Genomic DNA, 27,264 nt, shown 5'->3' on the forward strand with positions numbered 1-27,264 from the left:
TGGTTCTAGTATGATTGCTATTTGCTATTAGATCAAACTGTTCATATGATGATTGAAGCATAAATTATATGTAGTTATGACATGTAATTGTTATGATAAAAGCAGCCGGTTCAAGCAACTCTGATTCTATGGAATCATAAAATGATAATTATTTTAAGTTGTATATTATAATTGGAAGTAGAAAAACTTGATTGTATGATTCATAAGCATTGGACTAAATCCAATTAAGGAACTAAAAAATGTCTTTTAATCTTTCTTAAAATATAAACTTCTGGTAATTATAACTGTGAAGAGTAATTAGGATAAAAAAAAAACAATTTCTTGTCAAATAATGTTTTCACAATGAGAATTATGATTATGTCTACAACTTAGGAGAGTATGAGTACATGAAAAAGATCCTCGAAAAAAGTCAAATAAAAATAATTAAAGCAAAAAAATGTTTTTTTATTTTTTATAATTTTTTTATTTATTCTTAATTAATAAGAACTAGATATTTCCAAAATTGAGTCATAATTAAATTAATTTACTATTTAATCCATGATTTTTTTTGTGATGTCTGTTTCTTTATCCTTTATGGGCTCCTATATAAATCATGGTAAAATATTAAGTCTTAATTTCTGTTTTTAATTGTTTAACATTTTAACACATAAATGTATACGTTAATGATATTGTGTAATATGTATGTGACTGTGTACATGCTTTAAGTCATGCTGAATGAAAGTTTCACCTTACATACACGATTTTGTATTGTTTTTTTTTTATTTAATTATAGTAATAATTTATGTTTTATGAATCACAGCACAAATGATTTAATTCTTTTTTGGAAATTTACCACTATGCTGAGTTGTCACAACTTGTCCATCAGGTTTCAAAATTGAGCTTGTTGCATGATATTGACCATTTTGACTTGTAATTGTTTGTCCTACACCAACAACGCCTGTTGGAACTTCATCTTCACCAAATCTGTTATCTAATGATCCAGGTGCGAAGCCTGGTTGACCTTGTGGAACTCCGCCAAAACCTTGTTGTGGGAATCCTAAAATAGACAAAGTAATTTCATCATCAGTAATGTCCAATGAAGAATTTGAATCTCAGTTCAATTTAGATTGCTTACCACCTGGGAATCCAAATCCGGCTTGTGGAAATCCGAATCCTTGTTGTGGGAATCCAAAACCTGGTGCAAATCCTCCGAATCCGAATGGGAATGCTCCAAAACCTGGTTGGAAGCCTGGTTGACCACCTTGTGGATAATTTGGTTGTCCGCCTTGTGGATAGTTGGGTTGGCCACCTTGTGGATGTCCTTGTTGTCCACCTTGTGGATAGTTGGGTTGACCGCCTTGTTGTCCACCTTGTGGATGTCCCTGTTGACCACCTTGTGGGTGTCCTTGTTGACCTTGTGGTCCTAAGTTTTGTGCTCTATCAGCTGGTTGAGGTTGTTGAGGTAAGTTTTGTCTGTCAACTGCTTGTGGTTGTTGAGGTGCTGGACCTGCTCCTTGTGATTGTGTTTGTGATAAACCAGGTTGACTCTGTGATTGGAATTGTGTTCCAGATGGACGATCATTTGATTGTGATTGCAATTGATTTGCACCATTTTCATCTCCTTGACTTTGAACTTGATTTGCTTGACGCTTTACCTTTCCTAAATGATATATAAAATGAGGATATGATAGATTTGTCAGGTATTATAAAAATGTCATGATTAACAGGTCTTTCTTTTAAAAATTGTTTTATGTCTGTTCTTTACTTCATTATTAAAGTCGAAATTCTACAATTTAAAAGTTAAAAGAAAATTTAAAACAAGGAATTTTTGTCAAGTCTGTTGTTAAATTTCTTATCGGCACTTTTAATTGGTTTTTCCAGAAGGAGAATAGCGACCTGAAAGTATTTCAACAATATGGATGTGGCATTAATGATTATACAAATTAATTCAATGATTAACCTAATCCACATTTCTCATGCTTTTTCTTCTTGACAAGATTAAAATATGAAGATTTATTTAGCATGCAATATTAGAGTGCCAAAAACGAGATTATTTGTGCCATTTAATAATAAATGTATATATTATTCAGACAATGTGTCTTCTTCAATTGTCTTTGTTCTGATTTTCTTTTACAATTTTATAATATGAATCATGGAAGTGAGTAGCTTCACTAACAATTGTAAAAATTAGCATATTATTTTGAAAGACGATGTGCAATGTTGTACCATAAAAGACTTATCACTCAAGACTCACCAGTTTGTTTGTTTGTTTGAACTGTTCCGTCAGGACGTAAGACAGTTTGTGTATGTTGGTATTTTCCGCCAGAGCTGTGGAAAGTTTGAGTTTGTCCGGTTACAACTGGCTCATCTTCACCGAAACGAGATGAAAGTGTCTGTGATGATTGAACAAATGAACCTTGTCCTTGTGCAGGGAATCCTGATGGGAAGTTAAAGACTGGTTGTGGGAAGGCAAAACCTGGACCGAAACCTGGACCTGGAAGTTGTCTTCTAACACGATTTAATAATCCCTGTAATATTCAAAATGTCATACTTTAGTCTTTAATTTATGACTCATATTATATTATCTCTTACAGAATTGATTGGATGTGGAACTGATGGATTTCCGTTTTCATCAATAAAGTAAACACTTCTTGGTACATAATCGCCATTATCTAAAAATATATTTTTTTGTGAGTCAGAATTAAAATAAATTTTTTGTGTTGAATATTTTTCAAGCTACGATTCATATGTATGATAACACTAATATAAGTAGCTATACAAAATCAAAAACCGGTGATGAAACAACAAAAAAAGGTTATCACTCCAGTCTACTTGACTCATGTTTTGGTTTGTTTGTGTGTTTATATTTATTTCGTTATGTTCTTAAAATTAGTTTAAGACTTGACTTAGCTAAGCGTTCTGTAACGAAACAGGCTATAGACAATAGATGGGATATAGAAAATGCATGGCACTTTGCCATATAGTCGAGTAACCCCTGATAGGATCGAATGACTGGAAGTCTCAGGACGTGGATTCGATATCTGTTTATCGAAATTCCACTTATTCTGTCAAATATCTCTATGCAAAACTTAAATGCGACGTTGAGAAACTGCGAAGATATATGTTAATTGATGCATGCTAATTAATTTAAGAAAACAAACTAAAGCAAGCATATCAGCATTTTCTGAGTATAAAGATGTGACTAGTGTCAAATGTGTATGTATGACAAATAGTCCAAGTGTGACAAGTAAACTTAATGTGAAAAGACTTGATCCCACAGTGTGATTTCCATTCTAATCGATTTGTTGTTTGACAAACTATTCAAAAGTCAATGAACTTTTTTGATCCGTATTAAGGAAGTGAGTAATATTAATAAAACCTAATCCAAAACAGCTTTCAAGTCACAAAATTTTTTTATAGAAAGGCATTTAATCATTTGTGCTAGAAAGTTAATGAAATTTCCTCATCCTGTTCAACTGCTTCTTATTAATTTGCTCTCTTTTTCATATAAAACAGACGAATGGAGAAAGAACAAGACATGAGAAAGGAAATGAAGCAAAAAAAACCATGAATAAGTTGAGTTGAAGATTCTGCTTTTAATCAAGGTCAATGGCAGTTTACCGCAAATTAAATGATTGTAGCCAGTAACGTGTAAGTAATAAACATGTTTTTGTTGTTTTTATTGCTCATTTCTGTTCAACACACATCAGTAATAACAACTCTTTGTTCATCCATCCATTATCATCGTCATCAAGATATTTATGACTAAAAGATGAAATCATGTATTCGCGTGTGAATTGCAATATTCTTAAGTGTTATAGCTGACTAGAAAATAATAGTTTGCCAAAAAAAAACTAATGGATGAACAAAAAAGTACCAATTTGCAATTATTTAAGAATCATCATGCTAATTGAATGTGCAATTATAGCTTAGTATTGTGCTACTTTTCATAAATCTCGTCAAATATTGTTTTAAGTAAAAAACCCATATGAATTTTAATATAACCGGTTACTTCGGGATTTTCTTTTAACGATCACCATCATATTAATTTCTTGATTTTTTTTTTCAGACACATTCTAACAAAAATAACATGATGATAGAGACTCAAAATAAATATGTTTTGAAATTTCACAGTGTGCTGTATCATGGGTCATTGAATTTTTGATTAGATTTGTTCACATTTATGCAATTTCTTTTGGACTATTTTTTGCAGCTTTATAACGGGTTATTTTTTTAAAAAAAAAAAATCCACTTTTTTTCAATTTACAGTTCTTGTTATGTCCATTGATACTTACCAGCATTTACGAGATATATCACAGAAATAAGTAAAATTACAAGATACTTCATATTTAGTGACCTTGACTATATTTACTTCACCAAACTTGATAACAAAATAAAAAAAAAAATATATTTTTAACCAAAAAAACAACAAAAAAAAAGTTACGGAAAGACGAAGACTCAAGAAGAATTAAAAAGATTGTGGCAAGTTTGAGTGTCTGTAAAGTCTATATATAATGCTCATCCCCACTTATGTCACAATACGATGATAACTATTCTCTGATTCTCATTTTTTTTTTCAAGCTTCTTTCTTTAATGCTTTTCTGGAACTTCTCGTCCTCAACACATTTGCAAATGTTTTATTCTTGTCATACCTACGTAAAAATTCTCATAAAAATGAAGATTAAAGTGAGAGTTTCTAACCCGATTAATAGTTCATTTTTAATGGTATGGCTACAAATCATCAGCTAAGGAGAATCCAAAAGTCTTTGTTAATATGTAAACTAAATAGTGAGCATGGTTGATTCATTCTTATCATCACTTTACGCTCATCGGAATACATGGAAATAATTTATTATTTCAATGAAATCTTGGAAATTCCCCATTTTATTTATTTTACTGCTGCTGACTGTCATTCAAATTAATTCATATCATTTGTTTACAATTGTCACAGCCAACTTTCTTTAATTTCACTTGCAAATTTATGTGCGTTGTTTTTAAAATTTCAATCGTGGCTTATTAACATTTTTATTTAAGCACTAAGAATTTTTGAGAGAGTTTTTCAACCCATACATGCATACAACCCGAATGTGTTAAAATTTATGTTTTGATTCTCTCGGGGATTTCCTATGCAAATCACGAACGTATTTTCACAGTTACATAGTTTGTTATGGTCAAGAGATTTAAGACAAATAAATTTTTTGTTTTGATCCATCATCGTCAACAGGTGATTAATATTCAGACAAACGCAAATTCGGAGATTTCTATGAAACGTCATAGCTTCAATATTAATGATTGTATTCTCGGAAATGGAAAAATAAGTATCTATTTTTGAATTGAGAATGTGGGTGCCTGAATAATTCTTAGAAGCGTACTGTTTATAGACACAGTTGTTATATCCTAACATACAATTACAATAAATTTGAGCATTCATGATTATTGTCTGTCATCGACAGATGACAATACATCATAAATAATTAGATTAAAGTTAATTAAGTTTCGTTTTAACGTATTTTTGAAATTCAGATTTTAACGGTTTTCTAAAATTTAAATTAGATTTTGAACTGAACACGTCCCTTTAGTTTCTTATTTTGTGTGTGTGAAAAAAATCAAAAATTGTTTAATTAATTTTATTAGCGGATTTAAACTTATTTAATTAATAACAACCAGCTTAAATGTAAAATATAACATCAAGAATTCACAACTAGCCGAAAAATTAATGAGAACAATTAAATTTTTTAGTAAAATCGATTTTTAAAAAATTTGTAAACAATAAATTTGGCGCAAAAGCAAAAATTATAATTTATATCTGGTATGAATTGCATTTAAATCGTTAAAAGAGGATTTGTAATAAAGTAATGAATTTGAATTTCGATGAATAAACATCATTAAATAAGATCCTTATGGAACTTCTTACAACTAGTCAACGGCAAGTTAATGTCGAGTTGATGTCTAGTTCTAAAGTATTTTTGTCCACTTGAGTACAATTTATTTATTTATATAAAAATAGAATTAAGTTGTAAAAAAATTGTTACGCCAGTTACTTCAGACACTAAGCTTCTATTATTACAATAATATGATGGAAAAATTTATTATTCATGTCTTGAATATTTTTAATAAATTTTAATGTTCAGTTACGACATTATTCAGTTACGATAATTAGAATCCAGAATAGACAGGAGAATCAATAACCAGTATAATGTAGGCAGTTATTAGTGTGTAGTTTTCTTTTATTGTTAAGTAATCTATTCTGAGTTGTAAATTCTATAGTTAATGTGATTTAAAGGAAAACAATAGTAAAAAATTGAAAGGAAACATCTACAAATTACAGTCTATAAACATACGCATTCAAATGCATACGTTCATATACATTTTCCTGCTTTATTTGATAAGCTTAGCAGAATCAAGCTATTTCAACTGTACACCAGATGAAAAAGTAAAAAATCATAGGATTATTGTAAAAAAAATCATGGAGCAAGGAAATTCAATTAATTTTATCACTTCCTACTCAACATCTTCGATAGATGGATTACTTGGCAACATTGGATTTTTCTTTAATAAAGTGCATCTCAGAAATGTATATCACAAATTTCCAATTTTGTTCGTCGAGTCAAATTTTCAAAAAGGATTTTCTATCAAATTGATGTCAAACATTTCATTTGCGACTTTACCAGTTCCTGAAATTAATAAAACTGAATTAAATTTTGATGCTTATTGCATGATTTACAATGATCATTATTGTGAATCCAATCGTAGACCAATAAAGTCATCATTATTGAATATTAATTTTTATAACGAGACTTGCTTCCTTCTCATGAAATCTTGTCTAGTTACTAAAAGGAAGAATATTTGCTCATACAAAATAACAAAAGAATTTCTTATAATGGGTAATATAAATGAACTAACTCCTCAATCATTAGAAGATAAGTGCATAAAAAACTCAAAGTGGAAATATCCACCTCTATACTATCCGCAATTCATAGATAAAGCATTTGATGTTTGCGATTCCATCAACTTTTATCTCAATGATTGTAAGGAATCGGAAATTGATGAAGAAAATTTTTCAATGGCAGTTCCTATTTTGTTGTTAATTTCGTTAGTCGTAATTGTGTTTGTGGTTTGTGATTATGTTGGATCTATTGCATTATTAACTAATGAATAAAATTTCCATTAAAACATCTCGGGCGACATATATTTTTATGGTCACATCGTATCCAAGTGGCTTTTTTATGACGATTTGAATGAAATTTACTACATACCACTTGGCTACCATGAATAATTTGTGCTGATCTGTTAAGAACGAAATGGCAGTCAATTGGCGTAAACAGCTAAATGTTCAGCCAAATGGCAAATTAAACCGTCTTCGTCAAGTGATTGCCACTTAAGTATAATACCACCTCTTCGCAGATAATTTTACATCCCATACCAATCGTTAGGTTACTGAATAAATTTATTTAACAATAATTTGATGAGCACATTATTTTTAGGTACCTAATTTAAGATCTATGTATTATAATAAATGTAAAATCAGTTGAGATGAGGGGGATAGTAATATTAAGAACGATGAACGAGTCAAAGTAAAAAATATTTGAAAAATATACAACCGTTAAATAAAGTTGCTGCACAGAAAATGAACTGAAGAATTAATCTGTATTACATTTAGTCTTGTGATTCATTTTTATATGGATACATTTTCTAACCGACTAGTGGTTGTTGACCTTCTTTTTCTTAATAAATTCAAAAAATAAAAATTTATAATATTTAATGTATTAAGTAGTAAGTATGATATATGAAAACGATTATTAAGTATCCATTCCGAGCATCACAAAGTAGAAGGAGTGCTATAGAAAATCCAAATGGATCTTGTACTTCGAGTTATTCTAGCTGCTAAATAGAGTCTTGGATTAAACATACATTACAATTTCAATGCCTAGAAATGTAGGTCATTGTGTGTGCAGTGCAGTGATAAAAGCTTTTTAGAAAGAGTAGGTCCATTTATGACACCCAGGAAGTATGCGAGAGCGAATGCATTTTATTTATTGGAAATTCCGAGAAATCCATTCTTCATTCTTGCATTGAACGGTCTCTACAGACTTTCAGATTTAAGAAATATATTTACATTTACGAAGGATATCTTGGAAATTGTTAATTACATCAAGGAAATAGGAATATTATCATAGTATAACAGTGATAAAACACCAGATCAACGACCGTAAAACCTTTTTGATTGACCAGCCCCTTAACAATTTTTCTATTCTATTCCTGGAAATGCTATTACATAAATTTAAAAATAACAATTTTCTGATGAATAAAAATACTCAGCGATTAAATGCTACCTGAGGGATCCGTTTAAATATTTTAGATATGAAAAATATTAATGGGTCAGCAGTATAATCAATAAACTTCCTGTTCACAATGCATACTTTATTAATAATGCATTGAAATGGAAATGAAATAATTGTTGAATAAAAGAGTAAATGATGACGTTCATTGGGGACGAAAAAAGAATAATGAAGTATGCAGCCTAAAGCTCGAAGTTGATTGAAATATTGGCATGAAAAATTCGATTTGTCTCCTTATAAAATCGAGTCAACGTCAAGTTGTGGATTTTATCGATCTTGAGAATTTGTTGAAGTCTTGACATCAGGAACTAACGGTGAACAAGATGAACAAGGAACCAAAGCTTCAATTTTTAAACTTAATTACATTTTACATTCTTGCCTTTCTATAGCAATTTGATGAAGTTTGGTATCGTAGCTAAAATATTAATCATGAAGTCTTACATTTGAAATGTAAGCCATAATAATAATTTATAAATAAAATGCATCATATTACACTTCGTGAGGTAATTATAGGTTAAGGTGAAAAGGGTTTATTTAATGTAAATGAGAGAATATTATACTTGTTAATTAAAGCTCAGCAGTTCCAATTCCCATGAGCTTCAATGAGGAAGAAAGAATTTTTCCAATTATGAATTAAAATGCTTGAAAACTTTCTACTCAGTTCCGTTACAGATGTTAAATATTGATAAATATCCTGACACATTTATTATTTAAGTCACTAAAGTATTAAGCATTACACAGTTACGAAATTGCTCAATCGATAAAATCATTAATTCACTCTTGTTTTATTTTCCTTATTAATTCAATTTTTATGCCACTGAGAAAACACAATGCATGATTGTGGCATTTCCATATGTGTATATTAAATTTTATTTGCTGTAAGTCCTTGAACAGCTACCTGGAAGTTACACTTGCCACTACGCCCCAAAACCACACGATGTAACAAAATGCGAATTCTAAGTAATTTTCTTATGCTAGCGTGAAACGTCCTGTAAAAGGCGGTTTTATACATCGTTACTAATTTATATTTGCATACACATGCACATTCGCATCTTGTAATGTTGATATTAAATCCAACAATATATATGAACATAAGGTCTCTTGACTCTTTTATGTTAAGGATTAGTTGTATATTTAGCGGAATTATAGCAAAACTAAAAAATCACGTTACGGAATCACGATGTTTCCATCAAGTAACTACCCTTGTGTTACAAAGGAACTCACATTTGGGAAAATTCGTAAATTACAAGGGTTCGGCGTAAATTACAAGGGTTCAGCGTAAATTACAAGCCCTGTATTTTCTAAGTTTTAGATACGCAGAACTGCAGTTTCCGACAGTACCTCAAAGTTCGTCCGAGGCTGCCGGCCTGTGCTTTTTGACGAATCCAAGAAATTACCTAACGTTAAAAATAACCTTTTCAGACCTCCTTTCTCCTCTTTCTTAGGATTTTGTAGGTACGCTAAATATGAATTCACATCCAACTGGATAATAATGAATCTCTCTCGATTCCATCCGTTCTCCTTATACATTAGAGATTGTAGATGAATACAATATCGAATTTACCACTTGTTGAATTTAACATGTGTCAAGTGATGTTGAAATTGTTCGGTCCAGTAACATAAAATTTGAGAGAGAGAATAAAAACTCAGATTTTTAATTAAAAGTACATGCCATGTCACATGTTTGTCAATGCACTGAATGAAAATAATTAAATTTTTTAAAGGATTTCATTCAAATTTATTTGACTGTTATTAATAGACACATCTGATGATGTACTGATGAATCACCAAATGGTTGTGTAAGTAAATTTCCGTGTGCTTTTCAGGCTTGAGCTAAAATATCATCAAGTTTAATAAACTCCTTAATTCATACCATTTAATTCTGAATGTTATTTCCTATTCATATTTTAGCACCGATTCACACGCAAAATATTGATATATTTAATGTATGTCGACAATCCATTAGCAATTTCATTTGATAAATTTGTATGTTGTTGTAGAAACAGAAAAATTGTTCCTATTAATAACATGCTTCATCCATCATGGCAAAAACATAGCAATGACGATAGTTGGCAAGAAGAAAAATGTGTTAACAGAAATGTTCGGTTGCGATTTTTTTTTGTTAGCTTATAATTTTAGTGCTGTTAATATTTTTGGGTCATTTTGGTAGGAACAAGGTAGAAATGTGTTCCTTGCTAATTTGTAATATAGTATGTATCATTGCACTTTCATTTTGTTTAAACTTTTCAACAATTAGAACCAATGGTATATCAAGGCTGGATCTTCGAGAGGTACAAATTGAGAAGGCTCTGCCATGGTACTCTATAGGCTCCGCTAAACTTTTTTTATTATAACCAAATGAAAGCTGACTAAATTTGTCAGCCATATTGACGCCAAAAACAGACAGTTTGAAATGTTTAGCTCAATAAGCCCTAAATGACCGATGAATTAATATTTGAATGCTTTGCTTGGCAGGGGAATTTTTACTAGTATTTTGAAAAAGTGTCTGACCCTTTGCTGTGTGACTAATTCGTACTAATCATTTAACCCAAGAAAGGAGACTAATGACGTAAATCTTAAATTTTGAGTAGCTTTTAAAAGAAACAAATTAAAAAGTGTGTATCTAAAGGAAAATGTTTAGAAGATACTTAAATCAAGTGTCAAGTGATGATGAAAAATATTCAAAATTCTCCCAAAAATATATCATTCCTAAACGATTTTAAAATCGGATCTATTTTAATTAGTTTCATCCAATATTTTTATTCCTTCAAATTATTTTGTACGTACTCATATCATTGTCGTTTATGAACATGCTTAGTAATTATTCATTCAGTTTTAGAGCTATGATTATTTATTAAATTTTACCGTCCATAATATGAGGATAACAATCGATAAATGTAAAGCGGCCGCAAGACATGTCCGTGCATAAATGAAAATATTGTTGAACTAGCTATTATTGCTATAAGCATTCATACATAAAGCATGAACTTATTCTGAATGTCCAATATGCAATTATGATATGAACAATGATGACATTTTATTCATATTTTGAAAATTATAATAAATAATTAAATAAGTGCATTATGAGAGCATGTTGAGTGCATATACTGTACAGACATAATAAAGTATTCAGGTCGATATGCAGTAGATGAAAACTAGTATAGTGCTACACAGTACATCAATATGTGAATGAAAGTTCATCGAACATGCAGAATTAATGAAATTAAGAAAATGCCATGACATGTCAGTCATGAACAGATCATTTTGCAAAATAAAGTAACCTTAACACTGTGGAAGGTGACAGCCTGTGGAAATTGACAAATTGCGAAAGGAGCCATTGTCATAAGGGACTCAGGGTCGTCCACTTGGTAGGAAACGTAACCCCTTACCTGTCGAAAGTGAACTAGTTAGCGGTAAATCCCGGTTTCACCAACTCTACTAAAATGACTGGAATATTTTTCAAAAGTATGACACTTGACTTATTGCAGAAGCAGCTGCCAATTTATAATTCGTATTAATAAATGTTTGACAACTACAATGTTCGAATCGTTAGTCAAAATATAAAATTTGTACAAATTAGTAAAATTTAAAATTACATCCATAATAAAATTAGAGCTTTTATCATCATCATATCCATCAACTGCGATTAGAACTAACTCTTGCATAGTGAGCTACATCCTTACAACTATTGAATGGATTCAATTGAATTTTAGCATTTAGAATCAAAAGTAGAGTCTGACCCGGGTAGATAGGTAATCTTTTGACTTGTTGCACCTAGTATTGCATCTAGACAACATTCGAACAAGGTAGAACTGCATTTTTAGAATGCTGTGCCGAAATTGCTGTAATTTTAGATTTCAGGCCGTTTGCAAGTTAACAATTTGTAAACCTACTATATCTAGCCTCTTTGTGAGGCTGCCACACTACATGCAAGTAATTTAAATAGGCACAGCATCAGTTGCCAACGGTGATCTTAGTGAAAACAAGAAGTATCGTTTGATCAGCCACCGAGTCAGATCGATAGCTTCCCCAACTCCTTATTTAAATAGAAAGCACTTACTGAACTTTTGAATCCATAACATATGGTTAGCGTGTCTCAGAGTCGTTAACTTATTTATATCACATTTTTAAGAAAAAGTGTCAGCTAAGTGAGAAAAAGGTAGGGGTGCATGTTAAATTGTGAAACCCAACAAAGTTTAGCTTAATGAATAATATTCATGTGTGAACAATCTTGGTTCTAAATATCCCCAATTTTTGAATATTCCTTAAATGATTTATTCCCATTTTAAATCATAAATAGCTTATACATATCAGCTGATTCTGTTTACATTTCGACTAACTTACCTTCATGAATTATGAACATGGGAAAGTATGTTTCGAATCACATTTTTTAAAATTTTCTCCTGTTAATTTGACAACTTCTGACAATTTCCTTCATAATTTTCTTTCGAGTTTTTCCTCATCATATTCTATCTTACACCTGACAAATTAAAATTCAATTAGGGAGAGCGACTTCATATCAACAAAAAACATTTTCATACTCACGGAAAAATAATTTTCCGACTTTTCTCAGAGAGTGGAAAATTTAAGAGAAAAGAGAATCAGAATCGAGCGGGAGAGTAAGAAAGTATTTTTGTAAACAGTAAAAAGGAAAACGGAAATTTTTTTTGTTATTTTAGTTTTTCAACAGCCAAGTTCAAATGCTTTTTGGCTTGCCGTCTGTTCTAGTTGATTTTACGTCGCGCTACCGTTCAGACGTGTTTCTTCAGGTATCGTCAGAGCGCGCTCTGAGTGTATAATAGTGATTAAATTATAGGCAATAAAAGTTTAGTAAAGGAATATAAAAAAAGCAGAAGTAAGGAAAAAAAATCTGATCTCATATAAACTTTTTTTTTCTGTAATTATAATAATTTCCTTCTCATTTGGCATTTGACTATAAATTTCAAAATAGCATAAAGAGAAAGAAAGAAAAAAAGTAGTTAAAAATAGATGGCAAGTTAAAGATTTCTCAACAATTTTTTTGTGTATATCAAGTGATATTTTGCGAGATTTTTTTTTGTGATACTTAGTGAACAGAGAATGAGTGAAAATTAATCGTAAAATGTGCTTTGATAGCGCATTTAATGGCCAGAAAATTATGAGCTCAGTTTGAAGGTCTTTAAAAAAAAATCGAAAGTCTATAAAGTTTTCACAAAACAAAATAATTTTCATTTTCGTGAAATTTTTCAATGGAAACGGAACTGAAAATTAATAGAAGTGTATTAAAAAATCCCTAAATCTGCTATTTTGTTCTCCTTAAAGGCTAATAAATTTTCATTATTTTCAATTTTCTTTGCTTCCAAAAATTGGAATAAAAATTATTTTAATGAATAAATCAACAAGTTTTCCCGAGCGACACAAATAAAGAAGGCTTCACCTCGGAAAATCCTTCATTCGTGTTGCTCGGGTTTGTTCCTTTTTTATCAAAATAATAATTCTTTTGGAACTCAAGCTTTGAAAATATTTAAGAAAATTTACAGTGTAGACTGAAATACCTTAGAAATAATCAATGCGAAGTTTATATCCAGTTTATGTCTGGTCCACCTGAGTGGACAAAAATGTGTTTGCAGTGGTCAATGGGCATTTAATCTCCACTCACTGATATATTTTTGTCCATTCACTCGGGTGTGTTCTAAATAATGCTGTGCTAGATAGAGTCAAATTTATTAATGATCACGACGAATCCAATGGATAAAGTAAAAGTGCTTTAAGGAGAAAATATTTATTCCTTATAAAAAGTTTTTAAAATTAAATCCTTAAATTAGAGCTCGAAGTAGACTTGAATTTATTAAGTTCTAGTGGACAATAAAAAAATACGTTATTACTAGTTAACGGGAAGTTATTGTCCAGTTAACAACAAATTTTTCGCTCACTCAGAATAAAGTTGAGTTGATTTTTCCATACAAAATCTAAAGCTCCTTCGAAATTTGCAGTGAAATCTCTTAAACATTTTTAAAATCACAAAAAAAAAAAAAAAATCAAAATTTAAACTTTTCTCAAGTATGTGTGACGAATCATAATTTGAGCTGTGTTTAAAAAGATTCAATGACAATCAACAGAAAGCGCCTCAAAAACAATTCAAGAACTGCTTGAATAAAAATTTGCTAAGTATTCTGTAAAGTGTAGATTTTCATCTACATTGGCATTATATTTATTGCAATATAAAATATTTATAAGCGAAAACATTTCTTATTTTCATGATTAAATCTAATTTCTTTTATGCCTTTCGTAAGAGAAATGACAAAAGGAAATGAGAGAAAAAAATAACCCGAGGAAAATGTAGAAGAAGGACACACACAATAAAATTTAATTCCGTTTGGTAAAAACAAAAAGGAAAATGAAATAAAAGTAGATATTTTTATAGACCTCATCATTTATGTTGATCGAGTTGACAGCAAGTCCTTTAAGATGTTTTCTTAGGATTGTGTAAATGATAATTTGTTGGCTTTAATTTTGGTACAAGCAGTTTTGAGATATGATTCATAGTTAATATTGCATCGTTTAATTTGGGAATTGTTCGCTTATTGCTTACTTACTTACTCATTTCGCTGGTTATACGGATTAATTGTGATTCTCGGCCTCTCTCAGATGACGCCTAAAGATGGTTCTATCAGTAATGCTGCCTCTATCGATAGCTAACGACAGGCATTCCCTGAACAGAAAAGGAGCATGTTCTTGAGTATTGTATGCTGAGGTTCGCATGATGTGTATTTTAAAAAGAAATTGTCATAAACTGCATCTATCAGAAATTGATTATGTTGGTGAACAATTATGCTTTTGAACTGTAACAAACTCGTAAGCGAAACAAATCAATTAAGAATTCGCTGAATATATCCCGAGTGGACAAATTGACATAATGTCTTGTAAATAATTAGACCTGTGGTCGACTAATGACATTTTCTTCGGAATGTTACGCAAAATGAGTCTTTTTTTTTTGTTGACTGTACGTCTAGTTAGTAACCATTCATTATGTCAAGTTACTCACTCGGGTTCCTTCCGAATAACACAAGTCGGTTAATTGATCCAACAAGGGAGCCCTGGTTGGATTGACTCTAACATTTCGATTTAAATCAAATTCGATACTAAGTCTGAGTCACGTGGGCCTGAAGTCAGAATTTAGATCAATTGATCTATTTGTCTATTTGGTTCCATATAATTCTGCTGAAATCATCATAAGGAACAAATTGAACTTATTAGTGTTCTAAATTATTGGTGTAACTAAATATAAAATATCATTTTGCATAAATTTTCTATTTACTTAATCCAATTAATTGGACGCCCTGTAATCGTAAATATCGAAATTTTAACTAATCATGCCAAAAACTATCCATCGATCTTTTTTCCGAGAAAAAATAAAAAAATTTCCTCAAAAATCTTCAAAAGTGTGAAAAAATGTTTCATAAAAAAATAATTTTTTGCCTTTTCAAAAATAGAACTTCACCCACAAATTTTTGCTTCTCTTTCTCTTCTGCCTGAGATCTTTTGCGAAAAAATCAAAGGAAAAAAATCTTTCTCTATTTATTTTATTTAAAAAATTTCTCATCTATTTTTCTCAACTTTTCCTTCTTTTTTTTTTTTTAAAATAAAAATCCTATGGGGATTTTTATTATTTATCCATCTTTCCTCTTAAATCGAGCGACAACGTAACATACAAGAACTCTTAAAGCGCTACGATTTTAAACTTAACAATAATTCTTAAAATCTATATTATGGACATATAAGCTCAAGTATACAGCACATAACCTAATTGCAGTGTTGATGTGTAGTAGCTAATCTGGCAACTCCATTAGGTTCGGTTTTAATGTAAGCTCTCGTTCCAATTATTCAGTCAATTATAATGCATCCAGGTCCGTTCCATAAAAGCTCTCTGCGATGAATTTACGGCTCTCGTTTCTATTATCATTCTAACTACATCAATCATGACCCGTTCTAACATTTTACGTTGCCTAATTCTTAGTTCCCGTCAATAAAACTGCTACACTATCTTTCCGAAAAACCACTAGGTCGGTGATGAGATTCGAACCCTGGAGTTCAAAACTCAACACCAACTTTCTGACCCGCACCTTGCTAAGTGAGCTATCAAGGCACTTTTGCTTCTTCTTTTATGTATTTTATTTTTTGGCGAGATTGTAAATACGAAAATAATTAAATTTGGCTTCGATGGTGGGACCTTTTTTGTTTACCTAAATTATGACACATTAGGGTATATGTGGGGAATAATAATAACATTTCAAGCGCTTAAATCGATAAGCTTTACTTTAATGGAAGGATTTTAGGGATAGATTGAAGGAGACGCTGTATCCTTTTTATGATGGAAGTTTTTTTTCCTTCCGATTTAAGAGTTTTTGGACTCTTTTAATGTAAAATTAAATCAATCGATTTAAATATTTGCAATCAACCCGAACAGCATAACTTGTTCGCAAGGTCAACGATAAATCCCCGTGTAACGTAAAACAAAGTTGCACTTATGGCAATATGATGGCTAATTTCGATCCATTTTCAAACATAAAACTTCCTTTAATAAGCACACAACCACTATCAGGTTTTCGTCAGGATAACATTACGTCTGGGTCAGTTTCAGGAATTGTTTCCAAAAAGAGAGATTCGCTTATACTTCTAGCTGTCAACAATTACTGCAATCATGTTCCTATGTGAAGCTAACAACAAGCTTTCTAATTGATTCTGTTGCTGGCTTTGTCATCTTGTTTATATGAATTGTTTGTCCGCACATTAAGCTGACATTCTTTCTGTCTGTCAATTCGGTTACATATTGCATTACAGAGCCTTAGCTTCTACATTACAGAGCTCAAAGTCGACTTGAATTTACTATGAAAAGTTGACTTAAGTTGACAAGATTCCATATAAAATTCAACTCGACTTCAAGCTTTGCTACATTGTGCTGCTTAGGCAATTTCAATAAAATTAGCATTAATGTGCTTTAATGTTTCAACCAAAGCTTCAATTAAGTATTCTTCGAATAATGTCGTACATCATTCTATCTCTTTTATAGATGGCTCATAATATGTTTATAGACCATCTGGCTCAGGCTCTGTCTGTTTTGAATTTCAAAACTCAAATTAATTTTGAATCTTGTTACTGAATTAAATTCGTAACCAAAAGTAAACAAATCTTCTGTTTTTGAAATCGATTGATTTTTAATTAAATTTTTTTAAACGACTTCCTGCAGTAAATTTTTGATACTACGAGTAAGATGTCTACAACAGAATTTCTAAGAAGAAAAAAATAACAAAAATATAAAACAAATTCAATGTTGAAAATCATATTAAATGCGGATATTTTCATTTTTTGCAGACGAAGCGAAAAGTAGGTTAAATTAAAAGTGTCAAGTTTAGATTCCTCTCAGAAAATGCAAATTTGTTTTTGGCACAGAAAAAAGTTTAATGAAGTTTAATGCAAAATTAATTATTGCCGTGTTTTTAAATTTTTAATTTACCAATTATAAAGTACTTAAGGACAAAATAAGGTTTGACGAGATACAGTGAGACTTCGTACAAATTGAAATTGAGATTCCCGAGCTGCACAAATGAAGACGGCTCAGCCACGGAGCTTTTATGACTTAGTCTAAGTTTAGCAGTCATCTGGATGTCGTATAGAGATGGCTTCAGTTTGGTGTTAATTAAAGAGCATTAATGGAGCCTTGAAAGCTCTGTGATAGAACCTTCTTCATTTTGGTCGCTCGGGATTACTAAATTTGTATTCAGAATATTTTTTTAAGTGAATTAAATTTCAAAAAAGTTAGAACTGCAAAAAGTTTGAGCAAAAAAGTTCCTCGTCTACATTCTACCTTTACAAATGTCCATTATTGTTTCAACTTTCATAAATAAATAATAATTTCACATATTTTTACATGCAGCATGTAAAGACATAAAGAAATAATAATAAAAAAGTTTCCTTAATTGCGACAACAAATGGCTACGATGATGAAAAAAATGCACAATTGATTGCAATTGCCAACAATGTAGAAACGTAGATACATAAATGGCATTGAGAGAAAGCAATCGAGCGTCTTGTGCATGATATCCAACTGTTGATTCAAGTTAAAACTATTTGCGAATTTTATACAGCACAAATTTTGTTTGCTTACGTCTTTTATTTTTTTATTTCCTCGCAAGCAGTTTTGAGATGAAGGAAAAACGAGGGAAATAAAAGAGATTATGAAGGAGAAGGGTTGGATAAAGTGAACGTTACCAGGTTTTATACGTGCTCTACAATTTTGATCTCTCGTTTATTTTTTCATAGTAAGCACTTTAGTCGAGTTCAATTTAAGTGGAGTGTAAAATTGAATTCCATTTGTTAAGGACATTAAATTCTTAAAATTTCTTATGAAAATCTCATTTTGGGAATCTTGGAAGTAAGCTTAGCAATTTTGTGTGCAATTTCAAAAATTCATCTTAAGTGCAACTTCTCGAGACCGAGAGTGAAATCGAGAGTTTCTGAGTATTTTGGCGGATAGTTGAGCTTTTTGAATGATAAATTGTTGCGGCTTGCATTTGGTGTTTAGTTCCGTGGTGGTGTATCCTTCATTTGTGTCACTCAGGATAAGAAGATTTGTACTTGATCCAATGCAGACCGAATATTTGTACGCTATGTCAAAATCTCAATATTTTAATATGACATCATTTTCGAATGATTCCTTCTTAGGTATAAATCGTAAATTGATTGCCATGCTTATATTTAGAACAGATTTTTTGTCACTTAATATGACCTAATTCTAAGCTGTTTGGGTCGTTTTAAAATACTTTATGGTTGGAGAATTTCACAAGATATCACTGAAAGTAAATATTTTAAATGAAATTGAGAAAGTGAGACCCTTCTTAATTTATTTTTAAATTGAACTATTTGTGGACTTGTAGAGATTATGTTAAATGGAAAGTTTTCAGAAAAGAGGTGCAGGAAATGCTAAAATTCTTGGTTTTGGTTTAATTGTTATTTGGGTTACTAAAGTTTTTAAAAAAATTTGACCTAAAATATCTTGGTCAGCAAAGTTGTTCATCATTTTTTGTTTGGAAATATTTTGGGTCAACCTTAAAGCACACATGAAAAATTGTTTTAAATCACCTTTAATATGTATATGCTTTTACACAAAATGCTCTACTTTTTGTTATGAATTTAAAGAAAATTAAATAAACAAACCCGAGTAACACAAATGAAGAAGGTCCAGCCAGGAAGCTTCTAAGTCACACGTAGGAGGCATCCATTAGATGTTAAAGAAAGATCTTTGACCGAGCTAGAAAGAGCCTATCCTTAAAAGACAAACTAACTCCTTCAAGGCTCCGTTATGATATTTATGTTCTATAAAAGCAAGCGCTTTGCCTATTAAGGTTTAATGTCCATTGAGGAGCTTTTTTCAATTGTGTCGCTTGGAAAATACGAAACACATGATATCATATTAAGCCTCTAAAACCCCCCAAAAATTAATAAACATAGCTTTCTTACAAAATTTTATCAGTTGTTTGCTGGCGTATGTTTAAGTCAGTGGTTGCCAACCTTTGTGCTGACAAAAATTTGGGAAGTTTCATGAACCATATGACGTGTGCGGTTTTCATCATGGTTTACCACCACGGTGTGCCGTGGCACGAAAAAGGTTACCTACCACTGGTTTGAAGGAATGATAGTAATGAAGGATACTTGTATGGATTCGAACAAATATATAGAAACATCTGTGCATGACGAAATGACATAGAAATTTTTTCTATTATCATGATGCATAAAATAGTTTTCATGTGATGAGAATAATTTAATGAACAAATTTTTATTTCTTCTATTTTTTCTATGAGAGGATATAAAATAATACTTCTTCTTATATGTGGACATGTGTATACATACTTGTGGTTTCTCACAATTGTTTAAAGTTTTTCTTTTTTGTTTGTTTCTAAAATTCATAAAATTTATGCAATAAAAGTTTGTATTTTTTTTGCTAAACAGAAAAATTCATTTTGTTGATGAGAATTTTAATTGCGAAAACCTTGAAGATTCAAAAAAGCAATTACTATGGTAATTTATTACTGCATCATATGTACATAGAATGGCCTTTCAATCTCCACATATCCTTCATATTGAGCACCTGTATGAACATTTTTCATAAAACCATATAATTAATTAAAGTTCTGTCTCAATTTGTAAATGCTGTCTATTTTGTAGTATTTATTTTAAAATTATGAGAATCAAACCCGAGCGACACAGACTCCGCTATCGAGTTTTTAAGGCTCCTCTAAACCCTTTTATTGCATCGAAGGCGCTTTCGGGAATTCAATGGCTGCCAAAATTAGGATTCTTTAAAGCTCCGTGGCAGACTCTGTATCAATTGTGTCACTCGGGAGTCGGGAATCAAAAGCTACAAAATTAAGATTCGTTAACTTTTCAGTTTTTAACAATATAAGACAGACAATAATTGCTTGCACTTAGCCATGAGCACTACATGTTTGCCCTGAACAGCTACAGTGATGTACTGAATTTGACCAATTTTTCCATCGAAATATTCAGTTTGCTAAATCATGCTGTTCGGGATTGTGAATCGATGTGCCATATTTTATTAGAATTTTCTGACACAAATTTGAACACCCCAAATCATCTGTTCATGTTCATTTCACCTATAATCACATAGTGTATTCAATTATTGAAAAACAATCATTTAATTGCATTACCGATATTTATTGGATTAAATTTTTGCACCACAATATGCTTTCGATATACAGATTCTTCTTTTTATGCTGTATAATTGACTTTGTCTAATTGATTTGTTGTGGGAAAAATAAAAGGATAAAAAAGTTTATGGAAAACTAAAAAAAAAGACTGGAGATTTTATAACATTAGAAAAAGGCTAATGCACTTGGTAATCGATAATGTCTGGGTGCATCCGGGTGATGAACCAATTTTTATATATTTTATTGGAAATTGTGTCTTTAAATAAGTAATTAGGTGAACAAATGATTTAGGTATAGAACAAATCGATCAATCGATCTGATATACAACTCTAAGCTGGCCTGGCTGACTGCCACTTCGAGCATCCCCATCATGTCAGAGTCACGTAGATCTGGTGCAGGATTATGGATCGATTAGCAGACTTGTGCTATTTTTGGATATCCATTAAAAGAAGAATCTTTCACATCCATTCCATTTCATTTTTATTCTGAATAATTTCACAAATTTAAAGAATTTAAACTTTGAATGCATAACTTTTTGGAATAAAATTGAATTTTTTATCTCCATACACTCAGTATTCTATTGTAATGTAACAAACCTTTCCGAGTTAGTGCTCCGAAAAAAAACCCTTTCAGCTTGACTGAAGCAAAAAATTATTTTAAATAACAACAAAAATTCACTTGACGACGTTAAAGTTCTTAATAAAGTGATCACAATTTTCTCCTTTAAAATGCTGTTTTTGGTTGTTTTTATGCTCAATAAGAAGCAAATTATCTCCTGACCTTTAAAGCGAAAATAATGCTGTCTCAACGACCAAAATGAAGAAAAGACAAGTGATAAAGCAATAAAAAGATCAGAAAGGTCAAAAATTAACACATTATTGAGGCATGTATAAGATGTTAGGAAATTTATGGCCTCAGTCTTATAACACAGCCGAAAAAACATCAATTTAAGCTCGAATGCCTTTACTGCTATCGTAAGAAAAAACATTTATCGATATTTTTTTGTATCCTCCGCTAAATTCAATGGCAATGGAACAGAAAAAATTGCTAATTTCTAATTAGATTAATTTCTTTTGATTTTACTTCCCTTCTTCTTTTTTATGAATATTTTCCTTTCCATGCCTATTTGGAATTTCTTTACGAATCTGATGAAAGTTAATGAAAATGAAAAGTAATTTTTGTGGAGAATTAAAATATGAATGTAAAAAAAGTTCTTTACATAGCAATGATGAGGAATGGAAAATAAATGGAAACATTCAGATTAAATTAAAAATAAATTATGAAACAATTTTTTAGGAAAAAATTAATTATTTTGTAAAATATTTATGCTCTTTGTAAAAGAAGTATAGCAATGTATAGACCACAGCAAAGAGGATGACAGGATTTAAACATTTTTTTGTGGATTATTATAAAAAATGAAACTTTAATTAGTGCTTCTCAAACTATGAGGTATCTCATTTCGAGAAAGATCCATGAAAGCTCATCATTACGATGACGATGTAAATGCATAAATGCGTTTTGACAACTTCATGACTATTTTTCATCATTAAACGGTTATTTAAGCAAACATTCGGAGATTATGTAAAGCTAAAAATAGCATAGACCCCCCTGGATTAGATTCCAAAGGACTCAAAGTATAAATCTCACTGTATTCTCCTGACAGCTACATTCCGAATTAAGGTCCATAAGTTTCTAAAGTCATCGTCATGATGTGTAGCTCGGGTTCCTAGATAGTGTGTAAAGATAGTGTAATCATAAAGTAATAAATACTTACTTGCTTTCTTCATGAAGATTTAGAGCATTTAGAGTTCGTTGAAAGCGTGATCTGTATTTAGATAATTTCTGTCATTTTCCAATCATTTTTCAATTCCTAAAGAAATCATTTCAGTTCAGTAAACAGTAAAATGCAGATTTGGGCTATGTTTTATTGTCCAATGCTGCAATTATGAACAAACCATAGATAAATACTGTGAATTTAATAACATTTCAACTTCTGTAGAACTTAATATTTTGTAAGATATAAATATAATTCTTTATCCAAACTGATCTAAACTTAATTACAACAAAGCCTTATTTTCTGACCTCATTTTATTATTAGTATTCGTGTAACTTTTGTATTTTTAATACAATATAATGAAACAAAAGTAGTATTGTGAATGAGAATGAAGAAATATAAATTCAAGGAAGCAAAAGCCATAAAGAAGGAGAACTGATCATAAAAAGGAAGGAAGAGATGTTTTTTTAATTAAATCGTGATGGCTGAATAAACTTTTTTTCCTTTCCTTTTCTTATTTCATTTAACTTTTGATAAGTAAAATTGCTTTCGAGCTGTTTCTTAATTTTTAAGGCTAATTTTACGCATTTTATTTTCTTTTAGAAATGAATTGTGAGGTAAAGCATGTTCCTTCATGTAAGATGGAATATTAATGATACATTTTATCGAATAGTTTCCGAAGAATCATTTTGAGTTTCTAACTTTATGACTGAAGTTTCATTTCATTAAGTAAAGTTTTGTGTTTAAAACTTTTTAATGGATTTTATGGCATTGAAGTCTTGAAGAAATTAAAATTCTTTTGTACTAGTTTTAATTAAAAATGCATAAATTAACATCAAGCAATTTGGGGTTAATTCTCAAGTAATTTGAATCAAACGTTGTTTCCTTCAGAATCTTTTTTATCATACTTACTTTTTTGAATAGCACAGTTCGATCGATTAAAAATCCGGACTTAAACCGAAAAAGGCACCATACTAGAATCGCATTGGTTTGGTCCTGGATTTGGATTGATTTACCGACTCTTGCTATTTGGGTTACTGTAACACAAGACATGTCGAGGATTTTAATTGTTCATTACAAAAATGCAATAGTTTCCGTTACGTCATAAATGGATATCCGTAAATAGAATGATGCTTTTAAAGAAACTGAACTTTCTGGCACAAAAAAGTTCAAGAGAAATCTGACTTGCAGAATTTTAATAAATCTTCATCTTTAACCAGCTCAAAACCATTTTACTTAATAATCATCTAAAAATAATTGAAATCTATATCTGTTTCAGACATGATTTATCATAAACTTAAAATTTAATCTAATTTTTTAATAAACTAATCATTTCTGCTTCTTCTTTTCTTTTCATGTCATTCAACGTTATCGCTATTCTATTGATAGTCGACCGAGGAAAGTGAAGAGATCAGAAAAGAGTATAGATATAGTGCTTCTGATGCTCACTTAAAGTTAGGATAAGAGCACAAAAAGAAATATAAAATTGTGAATGTAAGCTTAAAAAAAAGTTGCAGAATTCATTTACAGTGTTCACATTTTTGTCATCTCATATTGAGACAAATATGAGTATGTGCGGTAAATAAAGTGGATTTTAATAAAAAAGAAAGGTATTAAGCACAGATTTAAAAGAACACAGGAAAGGAATATTTCATTGAGTGAATAAAAGTGTGTGAATATATATGTTATATAGGAACAATGGAATAACAGCAACTGTCTTCATATGAACGTTGACTCTTTCGTCATGAAACTTCAATGTAATATGAGGTAAGTCCTTATCGTTGTCATAGCAGCACATGCCAGACAAATCTCATTCATGTATCATTTTTCTCATTTCACAAGAATTGCATTCCATTCTTATTCATAGCTTTTTTGCTGTTCATACTGCACTTTCATTCATCTTTATTAAATACAATAGCTAATAGAGAATAATTGCACGTGGTAAATAGAAGTGAACGAAGACGTAAAATTGATAGGATTAAAGTTTTTATGAATGGCTTCATTGAGTACAATTTGTTAATATGAGTATGAATGTGGTATCTAAGAAGAGTGGCTCTGGAATATCGAGTCTTATATAGGCGAATCTGCCAGTGCAAGAGTGTGGCTATGTGGCTGAGTGGTAAACAACAAGCCGGATATCTGTATCAACCTTTTGGAAATATATGGGTTCGATTCTTAACAATCATCATGCAGAGTACTTTTGATATGACAAGAATTCGCACAGTTCCAGCATAAAACTTTTAAGTTGCGCCTAAAAATTAACTGAAGCATATCAACAGCATCTGTCTGTAATTGATAGGATGAAAACTTCCATTTCTCTTCTCAGGAATCAAAAGATCTTTCTAATCCTTTTAGAAATGACGACTGTCTGTTGCCACAGAAATTATATTTTCGTATTAAATGAATGTGAAAGAATCCAATTAAGAAAAACTGAGGGAAAAATCGCATTAATTTTTGTGTGAATGCTAAACATACACATGAGAAAAATACATGCATAAGGCGTCGAAATTAATGTCCTTTAGTTGTCCTCGCATAGATTTTCGCATTCAAAATTTTTCGCATTCAGCATTAATCTTTTTTAGTGGAATGTCATTAGGTTGTAGTTGTGCAGCAACTTCATTGTGCTGTAGCTTATAATTATAATTTTATGCTGAACTCAGTTATTGATAGTCCTTATATCTAAGATTTAGTGGCTCTACATATATTACGATGTACCTTTATGAGGATTGTTCAGAGAAAATCTAATCCGTACTCTTGAAGGACATATTCAAAGGAAGAACTTCTTTGTTACATTTTGAATCTGCGTCTGCAATCACATCTTTTAAATATTATAAAAGGGTCCATCTGACACCTGCTAATTTTATCTTTCTCACCTGTTATAAAAATTAATCAAAATAATTTAGAATTCCTTAGCATCATGTCATTCAGGACTCAAAAATATCTCCCCTCAATTTCAGAAAGAATCTTTAATTTAAAAATTCCATCATTCTTGTACAGTCATTCAGTATCCTCTTCATTCATTATCATCAACATGCTCACACAATATTGCGAGAAATTTTATGACAGATAAACTTGCAGCACAATAAGTTGCTTATAAGGAAGAATTAATATTTTCCGTGAGCGGCATAATTTCGAGACGCCATAAAAATGGGTCGATATTAGTCATGATGGTGCCGAAAATGCAACTTCGCGTCTTATTGGTGATACGTCGACGTAGCGGTGTCCTAGTGAACAAGCTGTACAGTCAGGGTCTTGTTTAATATTATTCAATGTGAATGTAATCTCATTAGCATAGTTTGTTTTTCTTCTTGTGTATTTAAATGCAAGATGTGTTATTGTTTTTCTGTCAAAATGTCATACTTCATAACGTAGTCGTTCATTTAAGACATTACACTCAGAAACCATTGAATTTCTTATTGTATTTTATTTCTGAAGTTTCTTTGTTTTCAATTTAAACATTTTCGAACAAAATACTCACTTTAATACTTCTTGGAACTCTTCTGCTCCAATTTTGTAACTGTGGTTGAGCGTAAATGTAATTAAGAAGTCCTAACGGATTTTATTTCCTTTCGATGATGTTTATTCTTTGGAGTTTAAAAATAAACTGAGCTTTTGTATGAAAAGGGGTTTTCAACTATGTACAATAAATATTATTCAAATCTCAAATGAACGTTATAACATTCACAAAATCCACTTCTTAAGACACTTTAAAAATGTGATTTGATTTATATCCAAAGACCTTTTTTCATTTTTTATGTCACAATGCCTCAACGACTTCTAAATAAGTAAAACGGCAAAGAAAATCAATAAAAAGTAAACGTTATATGTTTGTACAGCTACAGGTTGTAGAAAACGTAGGATGAATGAACGCAAATACGACAAGTCAGCACTGCAATAAAGTTTAACATGCTTCATCAGAAACTCTCTTGACTTCCACGCGATCTTATTGATTTTATGAATGTAAAAATTGTGTTTCCGTCGTGCATATGTGTTCATGGCAATAAACTTTTATTCGTTATTATTTTAAGTGCTTGTAAAATAGGAAAATTGATTTAAGTTTATTGGCCATACCATGCCATAAATGTTTCAATAAAATATCAAATTAGCAAATTAGTGGTAATATCTAGAAGACATTACAGATCTGCGAAACAACTTCCAAATGCTTGCCAAAGTTTTTTGATTGCATGCGTTTCCATCAAAAATTTACCACTCAAACAAACTTTATGGCAAAAATTTGTAATTTCATTTAATGATATGCAATTATTGCTATAGGAAACAAACAAACAAGGAGGGTAATAGATTTTTAATGACTTTATTCGGAAAAAACGCTCGAGGAAATGAATTAATTTTTTTTTCGTGATTTAATAAATATGCCATTTTGATTGATGATGGAATTTCTCGTCTCATTAAAGCTGAATTGCAATTCAGAAATGTCATTTGGACTTTGGGGAATTTTGGAGAATAAATC

The 27,264-nt window shown here is 30.8% G+C and overlaps 2 protein-coding genes across 3 annotated transcripts in view; one reads left to right on the plus strand and one right to left on the minus strand.

Moving 5' to 3' along the window:
- Positions 1-440: 440 nt before the first annotated feature.
- Positions 441-4,453, minus strand: LOC139091693 (uncharacterized). 2 transcript variants are annotated; one of them, XM_070641846.1, is made up of 6 exons: positions 4,275-4,453; positions 2,572-2,651; positions 2,234-2,507; positions 1,115-1,639; positions 833-1,036; positions 441-581 (listed from the first exon to the last, which is right to left on the minus strand). In XM_070641846.1, the coding sequence occupies exons 1-6, from the start codon at positions 4,324-4,326 to the stop codon at positions 565-567; spliced, it is 1,152 nt and encodes a 383-aa protein (XP_070497947.1). In that variant the 5' UTR covers positions 4,327-4,453; the 3' UTR covers positions 441-564. The 2 variants fall into 2 exon arrangements, with proteins under 2 accessions (XP_070497947.1, XP_070497946.1); XM_070641845.1 differs by having other exon boundaries at positions 441-1,036.
- Positions 4,454-13,013: 8,560 nt separating this feature from the next.
- Positions 13,014-27,264, plus strand: part of Stacl (SH3 and cysteine-rich domain-containing protein) — a 173,764-nt gene continuing 159,513 nt past the window's right edge. Inside the window, exons 1-2 of the mRNA XM_070641878.1 lie at positions 13,014-13,173; positions 24,186-24,563. The gene's annotated coding sequence lies outside the window, so the exon portion shown is untranslated. The remainder of the gene's footprint in view (positions 13,174-24,185; positions 24,564-27,264) is intronic.

Source organism: Chironomus tepperi, unplaced genomic scaffold (genome assembly GCF_022539635.2).
Source record: "Chironomus tepperi strain 1889 unplaced genomic scaffold, CSIRO-AGI_Ctep_v1 contig_260, whole genome shotgun sequence".
NCBI lineage: Eukaryota > Metazoa > Arthropoda > Insecta > Diptera > Chironomidae > Chironomus > Chironomus tepperi.

Coding starts and splice junctions, on each gene's coding strand:
- LOC139091693 (XM_070641845.1), bottom strand. CDS start 4,326: ATGAAGTATCTTGTAATTTTACTTATTTCTGTGATATATCTCGTAAAT. Junction 1,640..2,233: donor TCAAACAAACAAACAAACTG/GTGAGTCTTGAG, acceptor TATATCATTTAG/GAAAGGTAAAGCGTCAAGCA. Junction 1,037..1,114: donor CGGATTTGGATTCCCAGGTG/GTAAGCAATCTA, acceptor TGTCTATTTTAG/GATTCCCACAACAAGGTTTT.